The 19,208-nt window shown below is 39.2% G+C and overlaps 1 protein-coding gene across 1 annotated transcript; it reads left to right on the forward strand.

Annotated features, from left to right (window-relative positions):
- The first annotated feature begins 15,384 nt into the window (after positions 1 to 15,384).
- LOC134823945 (uncharacterized) lies at positions 15,385 to 16,202 on the forward strand. Its single transcript, XM_063835576.1, has 3 exons — positions 15,385 to 15,480; positions 15,658 to 15,682; positions 15,808 to 16,202. The coding sequence occupies exons 1-3, from the start codon at positions 15,385 to 15,387 to the stop codon at positions 16,200 to 16,202; spliced, it is 516 nt and encodes a 171-aa protein (XP_063691646.1).
- Positions 16,203 to 19,208: the final 3,006 nt, after the last annotated feature.

The raw sequence follows: 19,208 nt of genomic DNA on the forward strand, positions 1-19,208 counted from the left end.
TTCAACTGGGTTATACACAGATATTGAATTGTCACTTTAGGGGGGAAGTTTTCAACAGAATATAATAATAATAATGATTTAAACTTTTAGAATATAGTGGCACAATAACTTAAAATACACAGGTGCCACAAAAAACAAGTCAGAAAAACAGAAAAGCAATCCATGGTTAGGTTCCAAACCATGAAAAAATCGTTAAGCCTTAATACAGTTAATTACAAGATAAAGGGTATGCAATTACCAGTAAAAACATTGAAAATTAAAAAAAAAGATTAATTAATATCATAAGCACGTTTAAAAAAATATATGCATGACTTAATTTATTGAATTTGGTCTTTCCATAACTTGTTTCTTATGAACATCCTAAATACAGTAAAATGTCAATGACCACCCGCACCCCCCCCCCCCCCCCCCCCCCCCTGCTTGACGTCCCTCCCCTTCTTAAAGTAGAAACGTAAAATTGGACAAATTAGGTGAATTTAGTCATTCTGTAGCAGTATTGTAAAAGAGTTTCAGAACACACTATGCTATCCATTATTATAGCGGCAAACGAAATCATTTGTAATTGCCAAAACAGTCAAATATATTGCACTGTCATTGAGAATCGAGATTTAGTGCCTAAGATTAAGCTTACATCTTTGTTTTACAAAAAATTTCGAATTTGGGGTAAAGTTAACCTCATATTTCAAGAAAAAAGGCAAAAATCAAAATTCTAAAACATAACGTTTTTGCGCAACACCCCAAAGAACACTTTTGCCAAGTTTCAGCTTCTGGGTGTGGCCAGTCTTTTCAAGTTAAGGTTTTAAAAGTTTTTACAGTTTAAGTTATTTAGTTTTACATGTAATTGCAGGTAAACCTCAATATTTGGCGCGCTGATCAAATTGGATAATCAGTAACATCAATAAAATCCACAATCACTAATCATGTTTTCGATGGGCAAGCACTCGCAACTGGATGCTGAAACAAACGGCGCAAGTCTTGCACCGTTCATGCAGCATACGTCGCGAGATATCATGAGCTCCGCTAACTCTGCGATTCTAACGGATGAATTAGGCTACCCCGACAGAAACACAGGTAACAGGGGGTTGTGGAAGGACACGAACACTGTTCGTTAACTCGTACCCGGGTTCCCCCTATATAGATCTATGTCCCGCCGGAGACAGCCCACCACCAGTCATATCGAAAGCAGCTTTTAATTCTGCATTATAAATATAATGATTATATGTGAAAACTGGAAAAACGAATCCGTATTCGAACAAACTCCCTCCGGACTTCATAGTCTATGACAGAGGCGGCTATTGAGGGCGTCCAGGCGTCAGTGGACGCCCTAAAATTATCATCTGGTGTCTGGTGCTTAAAAATAGAAATAGTGCTTGGTAATAGTTTTTTTTAAACTGTAGTTGACGAAGTGAGAGTCTCCACTCAGTGTGTTAATTTGTCGACGTTTCGGCTACATGCCTTTGTCAACTACAATTCAAAATAAATGATTGACCCACTCACAAGAGCGAAAAAAGATTACAAGCTTGGTAATAGTGTTCGGAAATATCTAATCGTAATATAAAGCTCTTTATTCACTCAAACGTTCGAATGAAAGCGCACGCATGATCTTAATTGTGAAATTTTGTGTTTTTGGTCGTCCAATCCTACGTTTGGACGACTAAGCCGCGCAGTTTTAACACATAGTTTATTGTAAACGGGTACAAAGCACATCAAGCGCATCTACTACAGGTAATCTATTATATGATTAGCTCGTCCAGGACACCTTGCAATTTGAACTATTGGCGGGGGAGTACCAACGGACATTAATGTGCATTAATGGGCATTAATAGGCATTAATAGCAACGGCAGTCTGAGCAAAATTTTAAAATACTGCCATTAATGCCTTGCTCTAACCAGAGCTCTCTCGCTTGCAGTAACGTGAAACAAGCGCGTGAAACAAGCAAATCACGCAGTACACATATACACATTGCTATGTGAAATTAATGCCCATACTTTTTAATGGGCTTTAATGTGCATTTATGGGCAATGGCAGTCTGAGCAAAAATTTAAAATACTGCCATTAATGTCCGTCGGTACCTCCCCCCCCTCCTATTGGCTGCTATCATACTGCCCGGCTGAGATCGTACACGTGTGGTGTCTTGTTTCAACCATATCTGGGCTGACGATCTTGTCCTACTTGCCCTAAGTCCCAAGTCCTTGCAAGTCAATATAAACATCCTATTCGACTTCTGTAACTCTATGGGCCTCGAAGTAAACATTAAAAAAACCAAGATTCTCATATTCTGCCCTCCTAAAAGAAAACAATCCTATGAAACATTCATTTTGGGAGGCCAGCCCATCCAACACACCGAAAAATACTGCTATCTTGGCATTATATTCCACAGAAATGGATCTTTTACAGCAGCAAATACTGAACTGAGGGCCAAGGCTCTCCGTGCTCTCTATGGCCTCAAAGGCAATATCGTCAAAGATGCCCTCTCTCACCGTTCCCTAAACATTCTATTTGACTCTCTAATAAAACCGATACTGCTCTATGGCTGCCAAATCTTATGTCCTCACTCAAAAACCATGAGATACCTCTCCAAAACAGATAGCAAAGCCAACCCCCAGCATACTCTCAGGTACATCTCACAAGACCACTATGAAAGATTCCACCTTAAGTTTATCAAGTGGTCCTTGTCTGTCCATTCAAAAGCATCAAATATAGGCTGCTGGGGCGAAAGTGGGCGCCACCCCCTCTTCTTTGAAGCCTGCAAACTTGCAATAGATTTCTATAGTCGCCTTGAAAGCACTGAAAATGAACTTCTCTCCGCTGCATTTCATGAGCAGATTATGCTGGGCCTTCCTTGGTACACCAACATCTCTAATCTTCTCACCAAATATAACTTCCCCCACTCATCCTCTTCAAAATCCAAGCTCTCTACCCAAATCAGTCACAACATGAGGGAAGAATTTGTGGATACCTGGAAATCTGCCAAGGCATCCTCACCTAAATTAGAATTCTACAATCAAATTAAACATGATTTTGAACCAGAAACATACTTAGGAGTGGTTAAGATCCCCGATGCTCGGAAAAGCTTAACAAGGTTTCGTATTAGCTGCCACAATCTTTACATTGAGAGGGGCCGTTACGAAACCCCCCTAGTACCAAGAGAACATCGATGGTGCACTTTTTGCTTTTTCAGCAAGGGGCTTAAGCCTATTGAGGACGAAATTCATGTTCTAACTGACTGTTTACTCTACTCCTCAGTTAGAGAAAAATTTAACTTCCATCCCAAAAATATTACTGACCTAGCCGGTTTGCTATCCGATAAAACACTAGACCCTACAAAATTTACTGCCACAGCAAGAGCAATCCATTCAATTCTCTCTGTGAACGAAATTTTACAGCCTACTATAAGAGCCCAGATTTCCACTCAAATACTGGCCAATGCATAATGCTATAGGACCTCAAAAATAGTATTATAAAACATTTCTATTTTATCCCTACACATTTGTAAATAACTAGAATTGTGTAACCTTAAATTATTTCAGAATTATAACTATTGTGAATCCAATAAAATAATTATCACTTTTGTATCCTTGTATCCTTGTATCCTTGTATCCTACGTTTTTGTTTTTGTTTGCTGTCGTCTGTGAAGTGTGATACATTACATACATGAGGCCTTGTGTGTAATGTAATCGGTAGTTTGGTAGTTGCGTCTGACTAATATAAGCTTATTACGATCCTGTAAAAATCATTTCAAAGTATTTGATACTTAAGGAGTTATAGGCATTTTAAGCAAGAAATTACCTATTACATTTCCCGTCCTTTTTACAGTTTTGCAATGCACAGGAGGCCCATTTACAGCTCGACGTTATCGTGCTACACGGTGAATTTGCATTATTCACACTTAGAGGTACAAAATTTATTAAAATCAGAGACAAAAAATTGTGTGCCAACTCAAATATTTATATTTATATAAATAAATATTTATTTGGAATTTGTTTAATATGGATTTAAAGTTATTTTATTATGTAATAAAATATTTTCTTTCACAGGTTTTGTGTACTTACAACAATACTTACTTGTACTTGAAAAAATCTCCTCCTAGTCGTTGGAGTGGCCTGCACCACAAAGTAACTCCTTTCTCCGGTGTATTAGACCTCTCCAGTGAACCCTGTCTGTAGCTTGTTGTTCTGCATCTTCTATCGTGATGTTATCGACACCTGTGAAGATTGCTGCATCCTCCCGGACACATGACAACCAGTTTTTCCGAGGTCTACCTCTTGACCTTTTACCATGCTTTGGGATCCAGTGCAGAAGATAGTTGGGTATTCTTTCTTCTGGCATCCTCACCACATGGCCAAACCATCGGAGTCTAGCTGCTCGTACGAAAGTATCAACAGGGGCGATGTTAGCCCGCTTAAGTACATCAGCATTAGATACATGATAAAACCATTTTATTTTCAGGATTCTCCTGAGACATCTATGATGGAACACCTCAAATCTTTTCATCTGCGTCTGTGTGGTATTCCATACCTCACTTCCATAAAGCAGTATAGTGAGAACAGCCGCTTTGTAAATCCTGATTTTAGTTGGAGTCTTGATGTTGCGACTGTACCATATACTGCTGAGCTGATAGAATGCCCCTGAGGCCTTTTGAATTCGAGCTGAAAGTTCTTTGTCAATTGTTCCATTCGCACTGATGATTGCACCCAAGTAAGTGAAATTGCTGACCTGCTGTATTGGGAGACCTTCCACATTGATGTCCATAGTGTCGTCTTTAGAATACGGCCTCTGCGATGCACTTTTGCTGACAACCATGCTCTGTGTCTTGCCAGCATTAATCTTCAGACCCGCATAGGCACTGTATTTGCAGAGAAGGTCAGTGGTTTCCTGCAGCCCCTCTTTTGAGTTATCTAACATAGCCATGTCATCAGCGTAATCAGTGTCCAAAAGATGTTTCTCTTCTACCCCGGGGGCTGGCAGCTGTAATAAAGCCCCTTTGCTAATGACCTTGTTCAGTTCCATAAGGTATGCCGAAAAATTCAAACAAAAGTTGAAGACTGGTGGTCCCTGTATATCACCTTGCCCAGTCCCCGAGTTGACATCAAACCAACCTGTAACCTCTCCATTGACCCTAACAGCACTAACTGTGTGAGTGAAGAACGCCTTCATAATTCTAATGTACTTGTCAGGTAAGCCGTAGTGCTGCATACTTCTCCAAATGAACTGCCTGTCAATTGAATCAAAAGCTGCTTTGAAATCAACAAACTTAATATACAGAGGGATATTATACTCAATGCATTGGTGTATAATACAGCGGAGTGAATAAACCTGGTCAATACATGAGCGATTCTGTCTAAAACCACTTTGATTTTCCCGTAGGAATCTTTCCATGCCATTGCTAAGTCTCCGCAGGAGTATCATCTGCAGGAGCTTCGAGGCTGCGGATCTTAATGTAATGCCTCTGTTGTTAGCGCAATGAGAGGTGTCACCTTTCTTTCCAACGATGATAATAACACCTTTGGACCAATCCTCAGGAATCTTCTCATCTTCCCACACTTTCTTGAACAACACAACTAGTTGATCGACCAACCCATCCTGTCCATACTTAAGTTGCTCGTTGGTGATACCATCCACTCCTGGACTTTTGTGATTCTTGAGTTTTTTGAGGGCATCAACAATCTCGTTTCTTGTAGGAGCTTCATCCGAATCGGAAAGGTCGTCAAAACTGGGTTGCGGAGGGATGTTGTCTAGGTCAGAAATATTGGCCTCTTGCGGGGGAGGGTTCAATAGCCTAGAGAAGTGCTCTTTCCACCTTTCTTTCTGGGCATGTGGGTCGGCAATCAACTGGCCAGATACGTCTCTAACTGCAGTTGACTGCTTCTTCTTCTTTCCAGATATGACATTGATCTTCTGCCATACCTCACGTTGCTGACCTTTTCTCGCAGCTTCTTCCAAGTCATTGGCCATTCTACGTGCCCAGTTGTTATCGTCCACCTTGCTACTTTTTTTAAAGAGCTTATTCAATCTAGAATACTCTGACCTGTTAGCGTTCGAATTAGGGTCTTTACGCTTAAATTCCTTACGGTTCTTCAATAATTCTTTTGTCTTCTGAGATTGGTGCCTGTCCTTCTTTTTTCGAGGTCTTTGCCCAAGGATTTCCATGGAAACTTGTTGGACAGTTGTCTTGAAGTTGTCCCACATAGATTCCAGGTCAACCTCAGGTTCCAAACAGTCAAATTTGTTTCTCAGAACAATATTGTATTCGGAAACAAGTGAATGATCACGCAGATGCTCAATAGCAGGAATCTCAAGCTTACGTTCCTGCTTCTTTTTCACTGACATAAGCTTCATTCTCAGTCGTGCTCTTACCAAAATACAACAATACGTGTATTAATTGGTCTTCTTACAATAATAACTATAGCTTTTCGTTATTTAATCTGTACGTATTATATGATGAAGGTTTATAATTCACCTATAACCATGTGCTTTCGCGCCACTGCGGGCGCGGTTGTTTCACATAGTCAAAATATCCTCGGATATGAGGACAAAAGCGCGGGTAATTTTGGCATCACTATATAGTGGTGCCAAAATCGTTGGGTGGGTTTTTTACCGCCGTGAGGCGGGCGCGCGCCACTGCAAGCGCAGGTCTCTGGATAGAGCAAGGTTTAGAACATATTTTGTAATTCCAATGTTCCATACACTACTGGGCCGCGCCGCGCATCAAAATTGTTTATCGCAACCACAGATTGCGATTTTAATTGTAAATTTAATTACTAAGCGCACCTTTCCCTGTGCACGACACTTTTAGCTTTTTAACATTAAAGCTTTTTGTATAAGTGATAAAATCGAGCAATAGTGAATAGACTAGCAAGTTAAATTTGTCATACGTTGTATGACCCGCCGCGCACGAAGTGCGCGGCTCCCCCTGTATCGTCACCATAGTGAAACGACCGTGGGGGTCGCAACTGGCAACGTGATACAAAGTTAAATATAATCGTAAATACATGTAAATTGTAAATGTGAAGCATAAACTCAAAATAATACACAAATATAATAATATAATAAAACAAACATTAATAAAACAAATATTTTAATCCGTTAAATACACTACATGTCACGATCGAGTGCAAAGTTCAACGAACGATGCAATATAAATTCATTTCTTCCTTAACGGGTGATACTCGTAAAATATCTAGTCTGTTCTGCATATATTGGACCCTCGACGAGTCCAACTCGGCGCGCATCCTGGTAGGTTGTAAACCTACAATTTCTTTCCAGCTTGTAGCACGAGCGCGAGCGATCGAAACAATATTGCTACAATTTTGCAAAGCTCTTAACAGTTAATTGTATCACATTGTGACCCCCCACAGTCGTTTCACTATCGTCCTGACGATACAGGGGGCCGCGCACTCGTGCGCGGCGGGTCATACAACGTATGTCAAACAGTTAGGTGATACTTGTTAACATTTGTGCCAAATACAGAATACTACAAAAAAGCTGGTGTGCAGTGTGATAGCGATGAAAGTTATTTAATGCGCGGTGCGATTCAGCTCACAACTCAATAGAATATAGAATGAAACAAATATTTTGAAAGCAATGCATTCTTTAATTTACGATGTCAATCCATCGAGATCGTTGCTCTGCGAAGCAGAGCAACGATCGATGCGAAGCAAGAATGCTAGTTTTGTAGTTTGCGCGGCGCGTCGAAGCGGCAAAGTCCTCCATTGATGCATTGTGTACTACAAGCGCAAACTTCAAAAAATGTTCATATGATAATTTTTACTAGGGGACCCCATGCAGGCCATTATATTGATGTTAATAAACATACCAAATAGAAATTTGGTGGAATGCAATGACAGGCTGAACGGCGCTCAGTAAAATAATTTTATCGAAATAATTTGCAATTTGTAAAAACAAAAAATACTTTTCAAGCAATTATAATTTTAATTTGAAAATACAAATTTTTTCAAGTGAAACGACAAAAAAGTAGTTTTGCACAATTAATAATAAATCAACTGGCACACTAATCCTTACATAACTTTCTGGATAGAATGGACATGCAGTTAGAGACTAGAAATCTACGTAACCCCTACGCCACTGGGCAAAGTTGAAAGGGAATGTTTGCTTTTTGCTTTCGTGTGAAACTGCATTTTTGATAGGTTTTGAGAGTAAGTGTGGGTCATAACTGATAATGTGATGGTATAACTGCTTGCCTTTTGGCTAGAACTGCTGTTTTTATAATTCAATGTTATACAAGGATGTGAGTAAGCTCGGCAAGGATAACCGACTCTGGGCGGGAGGGGTGAAAGGTTTATAAAAGCGGATCATCTGACTCGACTTTGCTAAAGAAAGCTTTTTTTCTAGCCACGTTTTGACCATTTTAAATGAAACCCCCTCCTCCCTTTTAATCAATTTTATACCTTGATTTTGTGTAGAGATATAGATACATGAAAGAAATGAAAAGAAAAAGATAGATATGTACGCAAACAGTATTATAATGTTGAGGAGCCATTTATAACCTCCTAACCCAAACGAAGACCACACCCCCTCCTCAACTTAAACCTAACACTATCTACGAGATATCCTGCTCACAGTGCCCTTCTAAATAAAACGGTCAGACCTACAGACCCTTGATTCACCACATAAAATAACACAATCGATGTTGCAGACTCAGTCAGTTAAACAAAACCACAGACTTGGTCAAATCCGCCCCTGCTCATCATGTCCTGACTATTGGACACAACATAGCAGTCCTCAAATCCATCACATCATGCTCTCACCTTGATCTGCCAGGAAATGCTGTGATACAGATAGGACAACCCTCCATAAACAGAACCGACTGTGCCTTTAAAATCTGAAATTCACTCTGGGATCCCATCCCGGCCAGGTAGCGCAGTTGGTTAGAACGCCTGTCTTACAATCGTTAGGTTGCGAGTTCGAAACCCACTGACTGCCTGGTCGTGGGGTGAGCGTCGTCGACGTTCAGCTAAGGATCATGAGTGGTCTATGCAGCCCCCCGGTCTACTCAGCCGAATACTCGAGAAATCGGGTGTGAGGGTTAAATGAGGAGCTGCACATTGCAGCAAAGTCTCGGACGAAGAAAGTATGGTACACACTACCTTAACCGTCACTGGCCAAAAAGATCCTTCGGCTTCCTGTAATTGGCTGGTTGCACTTGTGTAACATTGTGGCTGTTGGAATACACCGAAGTAAAATAAGTGTCTAGATAAAAATCCTTCCTAAGATTGCTTCCTCCCTAAAGTCCATTTCGTTCCCCTCTACCTCAGAAGCCTAGTTTGACACCACTTATCATCTATTATAATCATAAATCACCTCTTCACCTCATTATCCCCTGCTGAACACGTTTATATTCTTGAATTACGCCACTTGCATTCTTAACAACAACAAGAAGATAGTTATGAGTCTCCTGATTTCTTGAAATTGTTGTTTTCTTGATAGTGTCCTGAGAGTCTCCGGAGAGAATGTTAACATAATAAAATGACTTTGTGAGAACCAAGGATGCTTGTGACACAGTGAACCTTGTGTTAAAACTTACTACCATTCGATTCCATTATACCCTAAGAACCTCATGGATATTGACATTATACCAAACATTTCACCTGGCTGCTTTGTAAGTTATCAATCTCAATTATCTTGGGTTCCAAAGAGAAATTTCTCTCATAACAAAATCTTCATAATCACCCCCTGGTGGCAATCAGGTATTCATGATCAGGTATTCATGCGCATTTTGAAAATGTCTCAAACTCATCACTGTAAGCATAATAATCATACCCGAAATATTTTCTAGTGTACATCTTGTAGAGAATCATTGTGGCTATACGTACAGCTGAAAACAAACGGCTTAACTGCAACACAGCTCACTCTACCTACCTCCAAAGATACTTATTTATTTAGATTAAAAATTGTCACTCAGTTCCGTGAAGTAAAAACAAGAGCCTAATTAAAAATGCCTACCAACAAACTAGGGCCAGTGGCCAAACTTTTGAGGGGGTTCCAACTTTTGAGGAATCTGGGCATTCGCTGGTGCCTGCGGGGTAGTCATGCCCGTATCAGGATTCAGGCACGTATCCATGATTTTTCTTTGGGGGGGGGGGGGGGGGGCCCTCAGCGAGCGAAGCGAACTGCCGCGTCCAACCCAGCTGCGAAGCGAGCATGCCCCGGCAGGGGTCTGGGCGCGCAGCCCCCAGCGGGGGAAAATATTGAGAAATAGGGTGTTTTAGACGACATTTGACATTAAAGAAATTTTTAGGACAGCAATAAACTGCACTGGGACTAAAAGAATCAAGTACTCACGTAAATTTGGTAACTTCACAACAGCAATCTGCATTCTCCAATCAGAGAATCAGAATTTACGACTTACTCAAGTGTGGTACTACTGCTCTTTAATTTTTCGCTGGAAATTAAGCACTAAGCAAATGCCAAAATGTCTTACTAGTCCCTACCGAACTCAGTACTTGCCACATTGAATGGAATAAGTACATGTATAGTGGGATTTGGGAACAATTTACGAAATTCTGAAGTCAATTGCCTGCCGTTTAAACAAACAGTACAGACTGCAGTCATAAACACAGCCCAGTTACCAGGCGAACATGGGGACTTATTTTTTTCTGGGGTTCAATTTTTTCCGGGGAGGCTGCAGCCCCCCTGCCCCCCCCCCCCCCCTTGCTACGTGCCTGGCCCATATTTTATCAAATTTTGGCTCAATCATACCAAATCACCTAAACATGCTCACAATTGAAGTTACTAGTCTTCTGAACACGTATATAATAAAGTTTGATCAAAATTGGACACAAATTGGCTGAGTTATGAGCAAAAATCTCTATGTCCATATTTGGGCATACATATCCATTTTCGTAGATTTCAGCCCATAAATTGGTCAAATATCTATGTTTTGAATTACCATCCTTTGAATTACCATCCTGTGAATTATCATCCTGTTCTTGATTAATCTGGAATAAACCATTATCTCAACGCTGGAAATGCTGACAGTTAATTAATTCTTATAACGAAATTCAATCAAAAATATTAATGTTATCATCTTTTGTACAGACAATTATTCGTTTTTGGTATAGCTGCAGTAAACATTTAGATAAGACATTTCTAAAGCAATTTTAACTAAGTAATCATCACCTAATTTCTTGATATTACGTATAGTAGGATTGAGATCATCTCTTCTGAAGAACTGTCCTGTGTACAATGATCATCGTGTACTATATTACTCATGACAGAGTTCTCAGAACGTTGTTACTCAGAACGTTCTTACTGATTGGAGATCACATCATCTTAAGTAGAGTCATATTTGGGTATAAAATTAGAGGATACAAGTCTCATGAGACCTGTGTCCGCTTGCACAAGATGTGTAGATGTGGAGATTGAGGCTTGTTCCCACGTTATACAAGTGCAATTAACAATTTTGCATTGCCAACTGTCATCCCGGCGCTGACAAGTCTATGATTCTACTGTTTGTTCTTGTTGAACAGTTTTCGAGCCTTTCTCGGTTCTTATCAAAATCGTTATGTACCTCGGATTTGTAAGTTAATGATTTTTTAGATGTCACTGATCTGTGCGGTGATGGATATCTCTTGTAATACGTTTGTAATGATGACAAGTCCGGACCAGCGGGTACCAAGCTGTTCAGCCTCCTGTATGTACGGTTCTCAGGTCTGCTAACTTGCCTACTTACATCATCTCCGAACAACTATTGCTGTCCAATATATTCTATACTTATGCACTGATCTGATGAAGTTTTACAGCCACACCATAGTAGACGTACTATTTTTGACGATATCACACGCCCAGTTTGATCGCCATTTGGTTTGGTGTCGGTTATTTATTCGGTCCTGCAGGAGCGGTGGTTCTTCTATATTTCTGTCAGGATCTCTTCCATTTTACTGGTTTTAATTTTAATGCTTTCAATGAAAAAACACCTGACCCCCTTCATAGAGTCTATTTTCTCTGCGGAAAGTTCAATTTGCATTTTAAATATGCCTTTTAAATACGACCAAGGTTTCCCAGTTCTACATTTACTAGATGTTAATAATATGTTCTAACATCAACATTCAACATTCGTTCATTGCTAGAAGTAAAGTGTTGTTCTCATATCAACACGTTCAGTTTCGTATTATATAGCATTGTTATACAGCACGAGCCACAATCTGGGAAGGCAAAAGTCTCCACAGTTTATATAAGGCTTCTTCGATAAAGTCGTTAAAATTGTGAGGTCTTCATCAACACGACCAGAAGTTAAAATAGGTCACTATTAAAGAGGGAGGGATGGGAGTGGGTGGGAGGGGGTGGGCGGGGGTGGGGTATTTTGATTTGTTCATCCCCTATTTCATTTTGGCCACATACTCGCACTGGAAAGTAGACCGCTGATTTATTCCTTTATAACGTAAAGCGATAGTCGTCGATAATCTTAGGAATTATCAAAGGTAATCGAAAATAATCAAAGATAATCTTAGAAATAAATAAAATCATGAAATACCGCTTACCAAAACTGTAGATTTAATAATGAACAAATTAAAAATGGAATCGTCGCAGTCCGTTCAAATATCATAAATTGTAATTGCTAGAATATTCTAACGATCGATGTTCTGAGCCAAAATCATTCGTACATGCTGAATGTCAAGATAAATAACTGATTAAAGATTAGAAAACAGTCAACTCTGATATAACGTTCTCATTTTATAACTTTCTCATTTTAACTGATCCGTTTCGGTCGTTAAAGTCAGGTTTTGTAGCTAGGATTGACGGTGCTTCTTAAAATCTCTTTTTTTTATTCACTTGATACTTTAACCTAATAAATATAATATTATTACACATATCACGTAAAACGCACTCAACGAACTTTCAAAAGCAATTACTGCACTTTTGCCGAACTTTTAGCCGATAAAGTAAAGATAACTTACTGTATTGAATATTTTAATGAGCTCAACTAATTCTAATGTCCATAAATCATTTAGTAGTCATTATTAACAAGTTGGTCACACGTTTTGTACTATTTGTCTCAAACTGTACTCGATTACATTCAGTGAATTAGCTAATTAGAAAAGGTAGCAGCCGAATTTTTCCCAAACTGAAAATTGCCGAATTCAACAAACTTTTTACAAAATCTTGCTGAGCTGCCCAACTATAATATATATTGAACGGTTTACCAAGGCAGCTAACAACAGCAGTCGGCACATTAAACGGAAAGAAAGCAATCAATTTCTCTTACAAAATTCCACTGTTTCTGACCACAAAACATATAATAATTTATCACCTGTATGGCTGAATTGTAAAATGTTATGTTTTTGTCCTCTCATTACCGCACACTGAAGCAGTTGATACGCTGATATGATTTTTCTGCCTCTGTCAAATAGTCCTTTGCCGGGCTCTTCTTGCCGTTTCTTCCTTAGTCACTGAAAACTTTACGCTGAGATCTGCACTCCCACGTCATGTTAATATCAGGAGCAATAAAACATTTAAATATTGCTCCGAGTCCTTCAAATAACTACTCTCAAAATTATAAAAACGTGAACTGATCTTCCAACGGTGACTTTGGTTGATCAGACAATGTTTGAATTGAAGTGTACAGATCATAATACCCTTGTACAGTGTACAGTACGTCAGCCTCATCTTGTGTCTGACTCCAATACTCCCAAGCACCGTAACAACCAGTTTGAAAGTGCCCTCTTTTTGTCAGAAATTAGCTTTAGTAATTCAACAAAAGACCATATCTTGATTCCTGAAGTGAAAGAATATGGTTCATAGCTATGGTGCATACCTAAAGTTAAGTTCAGGCAACCTCGTTAAAAGTGGCATCTGGAACTCGTGTCATCAATAACCCGTTAAAACAGTTAGCATTACTATCTTACTATATTTAAAGCGAAACGATAGATACATATAATTTATCCGTTGCTATTTCACTGACACCACGACATCAATTTTAACACTATTTTCCGCGAAAACCGTTAGAGATATACCATAGAAATTCTTTTGACCGTGTTGAATGATTTGATGGCTTTTTTTACCAGTATGTAGAGAATAAAAATTGGCCAAGGAATAGGAACTTTAGGTCTCGAAATTTAGACACCATGTCAAATTTAGACACCAAGTCATAAAATAAATAAATAAAGTCATAAAATAAATAAATATTGTGGTCTCCTGAGGGTTAGAGGGGTTCCTGCTAGTATAATATAAATTATAATGTGGTTATCTGATATGGACAGTTTTTAACTCGTATTTGCGACGTACAGTCTACAAATGGCCGTAACGGCACAGATCAATTTCGTAGTTTGAAGATCGTGTCGTATTTACAAACTTTCTAGAATTGTTGTGATCCCCGTTTGATATCTGCGATATTCTGGAATCTGGTGCACTCTCTGCTGGCACCAGATTTAGATCGAACTTGAACCTAGGAACACTCGACCCAACACCAAGACTGCATTGTATAGTAAGAAAAGCAATTCATTAGGTTTCCAAGTTACCAAACTTTCCAGCTTCTGAATATAATCTCAGTGCATTTGAGAAATGAGGAATGAAAACAGCCGTTCCGTTAACTTTGTACTGTATTTTTTGTTCTTTAAAAATTACAAAACAAAATTTATGATAATTCTGTTCAATGTCGGTTGATCGTGATATCAAATATTTACTATCGACTTTTTATATTTATATCAATATGTCACATTTTTATAGTATATTTAATTCTCACATGAATTAACTCGAGCGCCATGTGAACCTTTGTTATTTTTCTACATTCCGCATGACTACCTGCTCAGTCTGGAAAGTTCGAGCGGCCTGCCAGGTAGTCTGGCTGCCAAGTAGTCTGGTATACTCTATAGTGAGGAGGATTTTCCGTTGCTTCCCAATCAAACCTGTAACAGTCATTCCGTTAACACCATCTTTTATTTTATTTTATTTTATTATCTCTTGTCTTTCTTATTTTATTTTATTTTGTTATCTCTTGTCTTTCTTATTGCTTTATTGTAAGATTATTTTTCAATCTTATAATATTGAAAAAGTATGTTTCTTCAACCGAATTTTCGCACCACACATGAACAAATCTGAGAATTACATGAACCTTGACCTAGACTGTGAAATCATTTACCTTAAATACAATAACAAACGTATGTGTTATAAACATATTAAAACTGTTAATATGTTTCAGTGATTATCTCATACTACCAGTACATTTCAAAAGGTCGTCGCTAGGCTTTTGTATTAAGTCATGCAGGTGACGACAAACCGATCAGTGGTCTCATCATACGTCACACAATATGCGTTTTGATGCTGTAACCATGGTATGTAGCAGCATCTTTCCGCGTGAAGCTGCTTCCGACTGAAAGGATAGTAGAGTGATAATTTAATGAAAAAGGTAAAAATTATAATAAACAATGCGACAGAACTGTAACAATAGGAGAAGGTTGATTTACATCAACCTCAGTCATCCCTTCAAAGATTCCACCAGATTATACAACACGGTGTCTCAAGTATTTGCTCTAACTATTTGCAGTTCTGTTGAAATTAGATCTCACTCCTTCTTTCTTATTAATTTGTTATCCCTGAACCCTGGCACAACATTTAGAATATAAACTTTAAATTTTGTCAACGCATGATTTCTCCATATTCACAATGAGACTATCACATAAAACTAATAAATCTCACAGTTCAACTATCCTCTGGAACGTGCAGGTGCAGTGTGCTTAATTCTTATTTTACTCGTATTTTATTATCCTGCTACATTAATATCCTGCATAATATTTATAATATCCACTCACAATATTTAAATAACATCCCCCAACAACTCCTCCACTAAGCATTATTATTACCTCCACAACACCTCCACAACACCTCCACAACACCTCCACAACACCTCCACAACACCTCCACAACACCTCCACAACACCTCCACAACATCTCCACAACACCTCCACAACACTTCCACAACACCTCCACAACACCTCCACAACACCTCCACAACACCTCCACAACACCTCCACAACACCTCCACAACACCTCCACAACACCTTCACAACACCTCCACAACACAGTCACAACACCTTCACAACACCTCCACAACACCTCCACAACACCTCCACAACACCTCCACAACACCTCCACAACACCTCCACAACACCTCCACAACACCTCCACAACACCTCTACAACACCTTCACAACACCTCCACAACACCTTCACAACACCTCCACTAAGCATTATTATTATTAACGTGTACTCTCCTGCACAGATATAGGACTGTATAGCATGTCAATAAGAGTCTGTGATGGGTGACGAACAGCAATACGATGAAACCCAGACTGGGGACGCTAAGATCCGGGACCTTGGCTGTGAGTACCGACTTTTAAACTTTTTAGCATGATTAGTTTCCTAAACGATCAGAGTTTTGTTATTCGTGATGGAAGGTATGGTTATGTTTAAAGGTTATTAAAAAGTAAACAAAGGTTGATCCTGGCAAACAAAGGTTTTCTGGTTAAAAAAATAATTATTTTCTCTCCTATTTTTCCTCGTATCATGTGTAAACCAGTTAGACTAGTTGAGAAAAAGAACGCTGAGTGTGTAGGTTGTCAGAGTTGAGTAACTTTAATTAAAGTTAAATTAACAGCTGACCTTATAATGTGGAAAAATAAGACCTGAACGGTAATGTAATTGAATAATATCCCAAAATAATATAATGCGAGTATTATGCTGGAATATATGCGAGAATATGTCGGTACACTAATTATACCACAAGAAGCATCAATGAACTTGTCAACTCCCTCTTTTGATTGCCATGCTGTCAGATAACCACGTGACCGCGACGTTGTTTACGTCACAGTGCAGGGTATGCAACTTGCAAGGAATCCTTACTGTGCTGTTCCAGTTAGTTCGGTTCTAGCGACGTTCACGGTGCGGGTACGCTGGGTGCATGTCGTAACTGAAAACAGACTGGCACGCACGTCTGAAATAACACACGAAGCAATACCGCGATATTGTCGCTGTGATCACAGAACTCTTCAAAGAGCACCATTACTTCACGAAGACACTTAAAGTGCCAAATTGTTGCGGAGTGGAATTGTTGCGGAGTGTGGAATGCTTGCGGAGTGGTGGAAGCAGCAGCAGCTCTTACCATGCTGCATACTATTCCAGGGTGCTCACGATCTGGGATAACGGACGTTGTTTTTGAGAACCCCTACTGTAATACTATGCTGGGTTGGTGTCCTTATTTGAAGACACGGACATTCTTTACTTGTCGTGCTGCACTCTTACATGAAACCTAAGTAACTCAACTAACTTGAGAAACAAATATAGCGGAGATCAAGGAGTAGAATCTGTTTCGGTATCAGCTCAGCTTGTTAGGCTTGCTACTCAGTGTGGTATTAAGAATATCGATTATATATTATGGAACATGGCGCCCTGTGGAACGGCTTCCACATTAGACTCCTTCTACGTATAGATCTTCAAGACACATACTGTACTGCTGGACAATATCTCAAGCTGAATTTCCCTTTACTCCAACATCTGTAACTTTCTAGACAGTCTCAAAGACTTGTCAAATTGGTGTCCAACGAGTTACCCCTTTTCTCGTTTGAAACTGTGCGTTTCTCATCCCCCGGGGAGAAATAAAAATGATTACGGTGTGAAGAAGCACTCTAAGCCCTGTCCAGCGCAGTAAGGAGTACCTGGCATCTTCTACACTTGTACTGATTCTTCACGCTAATTAGAGTGAAAATATCCTGTCTTACAACCTGCACACACTCCTCTCACCAGTTAAAAAACAAGCTTGCTAGTCTCGTGGGAGCAACTGCTTGAAATAAAGAACACAACAATATTGCACATTTAAATCACCAGTTATTAAATCACTGACTGTACTTCTTATTTAAGTCCCACCTTATGACACTAGGCTCAATTATTCTAGTCATTTATGTAAAACACGCCTGGTTTGCTTCAAGGGCACCACGTGGTACGTCACGTGACAGTCCCGTCACCCAGTCAGGTTTCCCCTGTCCGCCCACGTGACCCCACTGCGACCAACCAGTACCCCGAATCAACGCTCCTAACTTAAAGTTGAAAGGAATGTTAGGGCTGTCAACGCTTAGTTTTCTAGCGATGACATGATATATCGGCCTAGTGCTCCTGTTTTCAGCTACTGTTTTTCTGAGCAACATAATGCTTTACCAAATGTTTCCCACTTCGCTCTAGATTGAGGGAGAGTATATTCTGCGTCATCCGTTGTACCTTTCTTCAAGTTTATAGCTGGCCTGTTTGTTGATGCTTTACTGCTGGCTATGTTTTGGAATTTTAGTTCGCTTGAAATCTCAACGTTCCTTGTTCTATTTATGCGTACAGACACTGTCTTTATGTCCGTTTATAGCACATATCTCTTTATTTTAGTTTCTACATATTATATCTAATGGTTTCTTGGAATAGTAGAAGCAAACTTTCCAAGTTCCCATGCAGTCTATCATCGTCGTTATTATCTTATTCATAGGTTTACCTGTCATTAAAATTGCAGGCTGTTAAGTTGCACAGAATGCAATATCAGCTAGCTTTTTTGGATTGAGAACACCCAAGCGGTGCTAAGCACAATTATCATTGTTAGCTTGAATTTCACGATGAAAAGTTGTCAGGCCTGAGCTACCTGCAAGGTTAATTAAGTGTAATTAAACGATATCGCAAATCTTATTTTCCTGTGTAGCTGTAATGTGGATTAATTTAGAAAAACACCCCAGCCCTGATGTTAATGATGTCGGTCCAGGAAATAGAGATATCAAAATTGCCCTGCTGACTCAATCGTGTAGATTAAAATACACGTTAAGAGTAAAGACGTAATTTAGTCTTGGGCCGAATTTAACCAGAAGAATTGTTGGCTCATTCGTAGATTAAAATACATGTAAATTGTAAAGACGTAAGTTAATCCTGAGCCGAATTTGACCAGAAGAGTTATTAGTCTTCATATCATCCAATTAATCAACCTTCAAGTTATCATGTGAGATAAATAATGTGAGACCGCATCAAAATAATATTATGGTATGTACTGTTTTTAACAAATATTTATGTAAGGAACATCATATAATAAATTGGGACTCAGGAACCTCATATTGTACACAACACATGGTGTTTTTCCTGAAAACTTATTTCCGGTTTGTAGTTGTATTTCGGTGATAAATTTACGAACAGTTCATTGCAAGGTGCTCCAAAAAGATTCCAAGTCTTAGAAT

Source organism: Bolinopsis microptera, chromosome 1 (assembly GCF_026151205.1).
Source record: "Bolinopsis microptera isolate Bmic1 chromosome 1, MBARI_Bmic_1.0, whole genome shotgun sequence".
In the NCBI taxonomy this organism is placed as follows: domain Eukaryota; kingdom Metazoa; phylum Ctenophora; class Tentaculata; order Lobata; family Bolinopsidae; genus Bolinopsis; species Bolinopsis microptera.

Bases quoted from the DNA above. Each gene is read 5' to 3' on its own strand.
- LOC134823945 (XM_063835576.1), top strand. From the start codon at position 15,385: ATGCGACAGAACTGTAACAATAGGAGAAGGTTGATTTACATCAACCTC. The intron at 15,481-15,657 runs GTATTTGCTCTA...TAAATCTCACAG, and splicing joins TATACAACACGGTGTCTCAA to TTCAACTATCCTCTGGAACG. The intron at 15,683-15,807 runs GTGCAGTGTGCT...TCCTCCACTAAG, and splicing joins CTATCCTCTGGAACGTGCAG to CATTATTATTACCTCCACAA.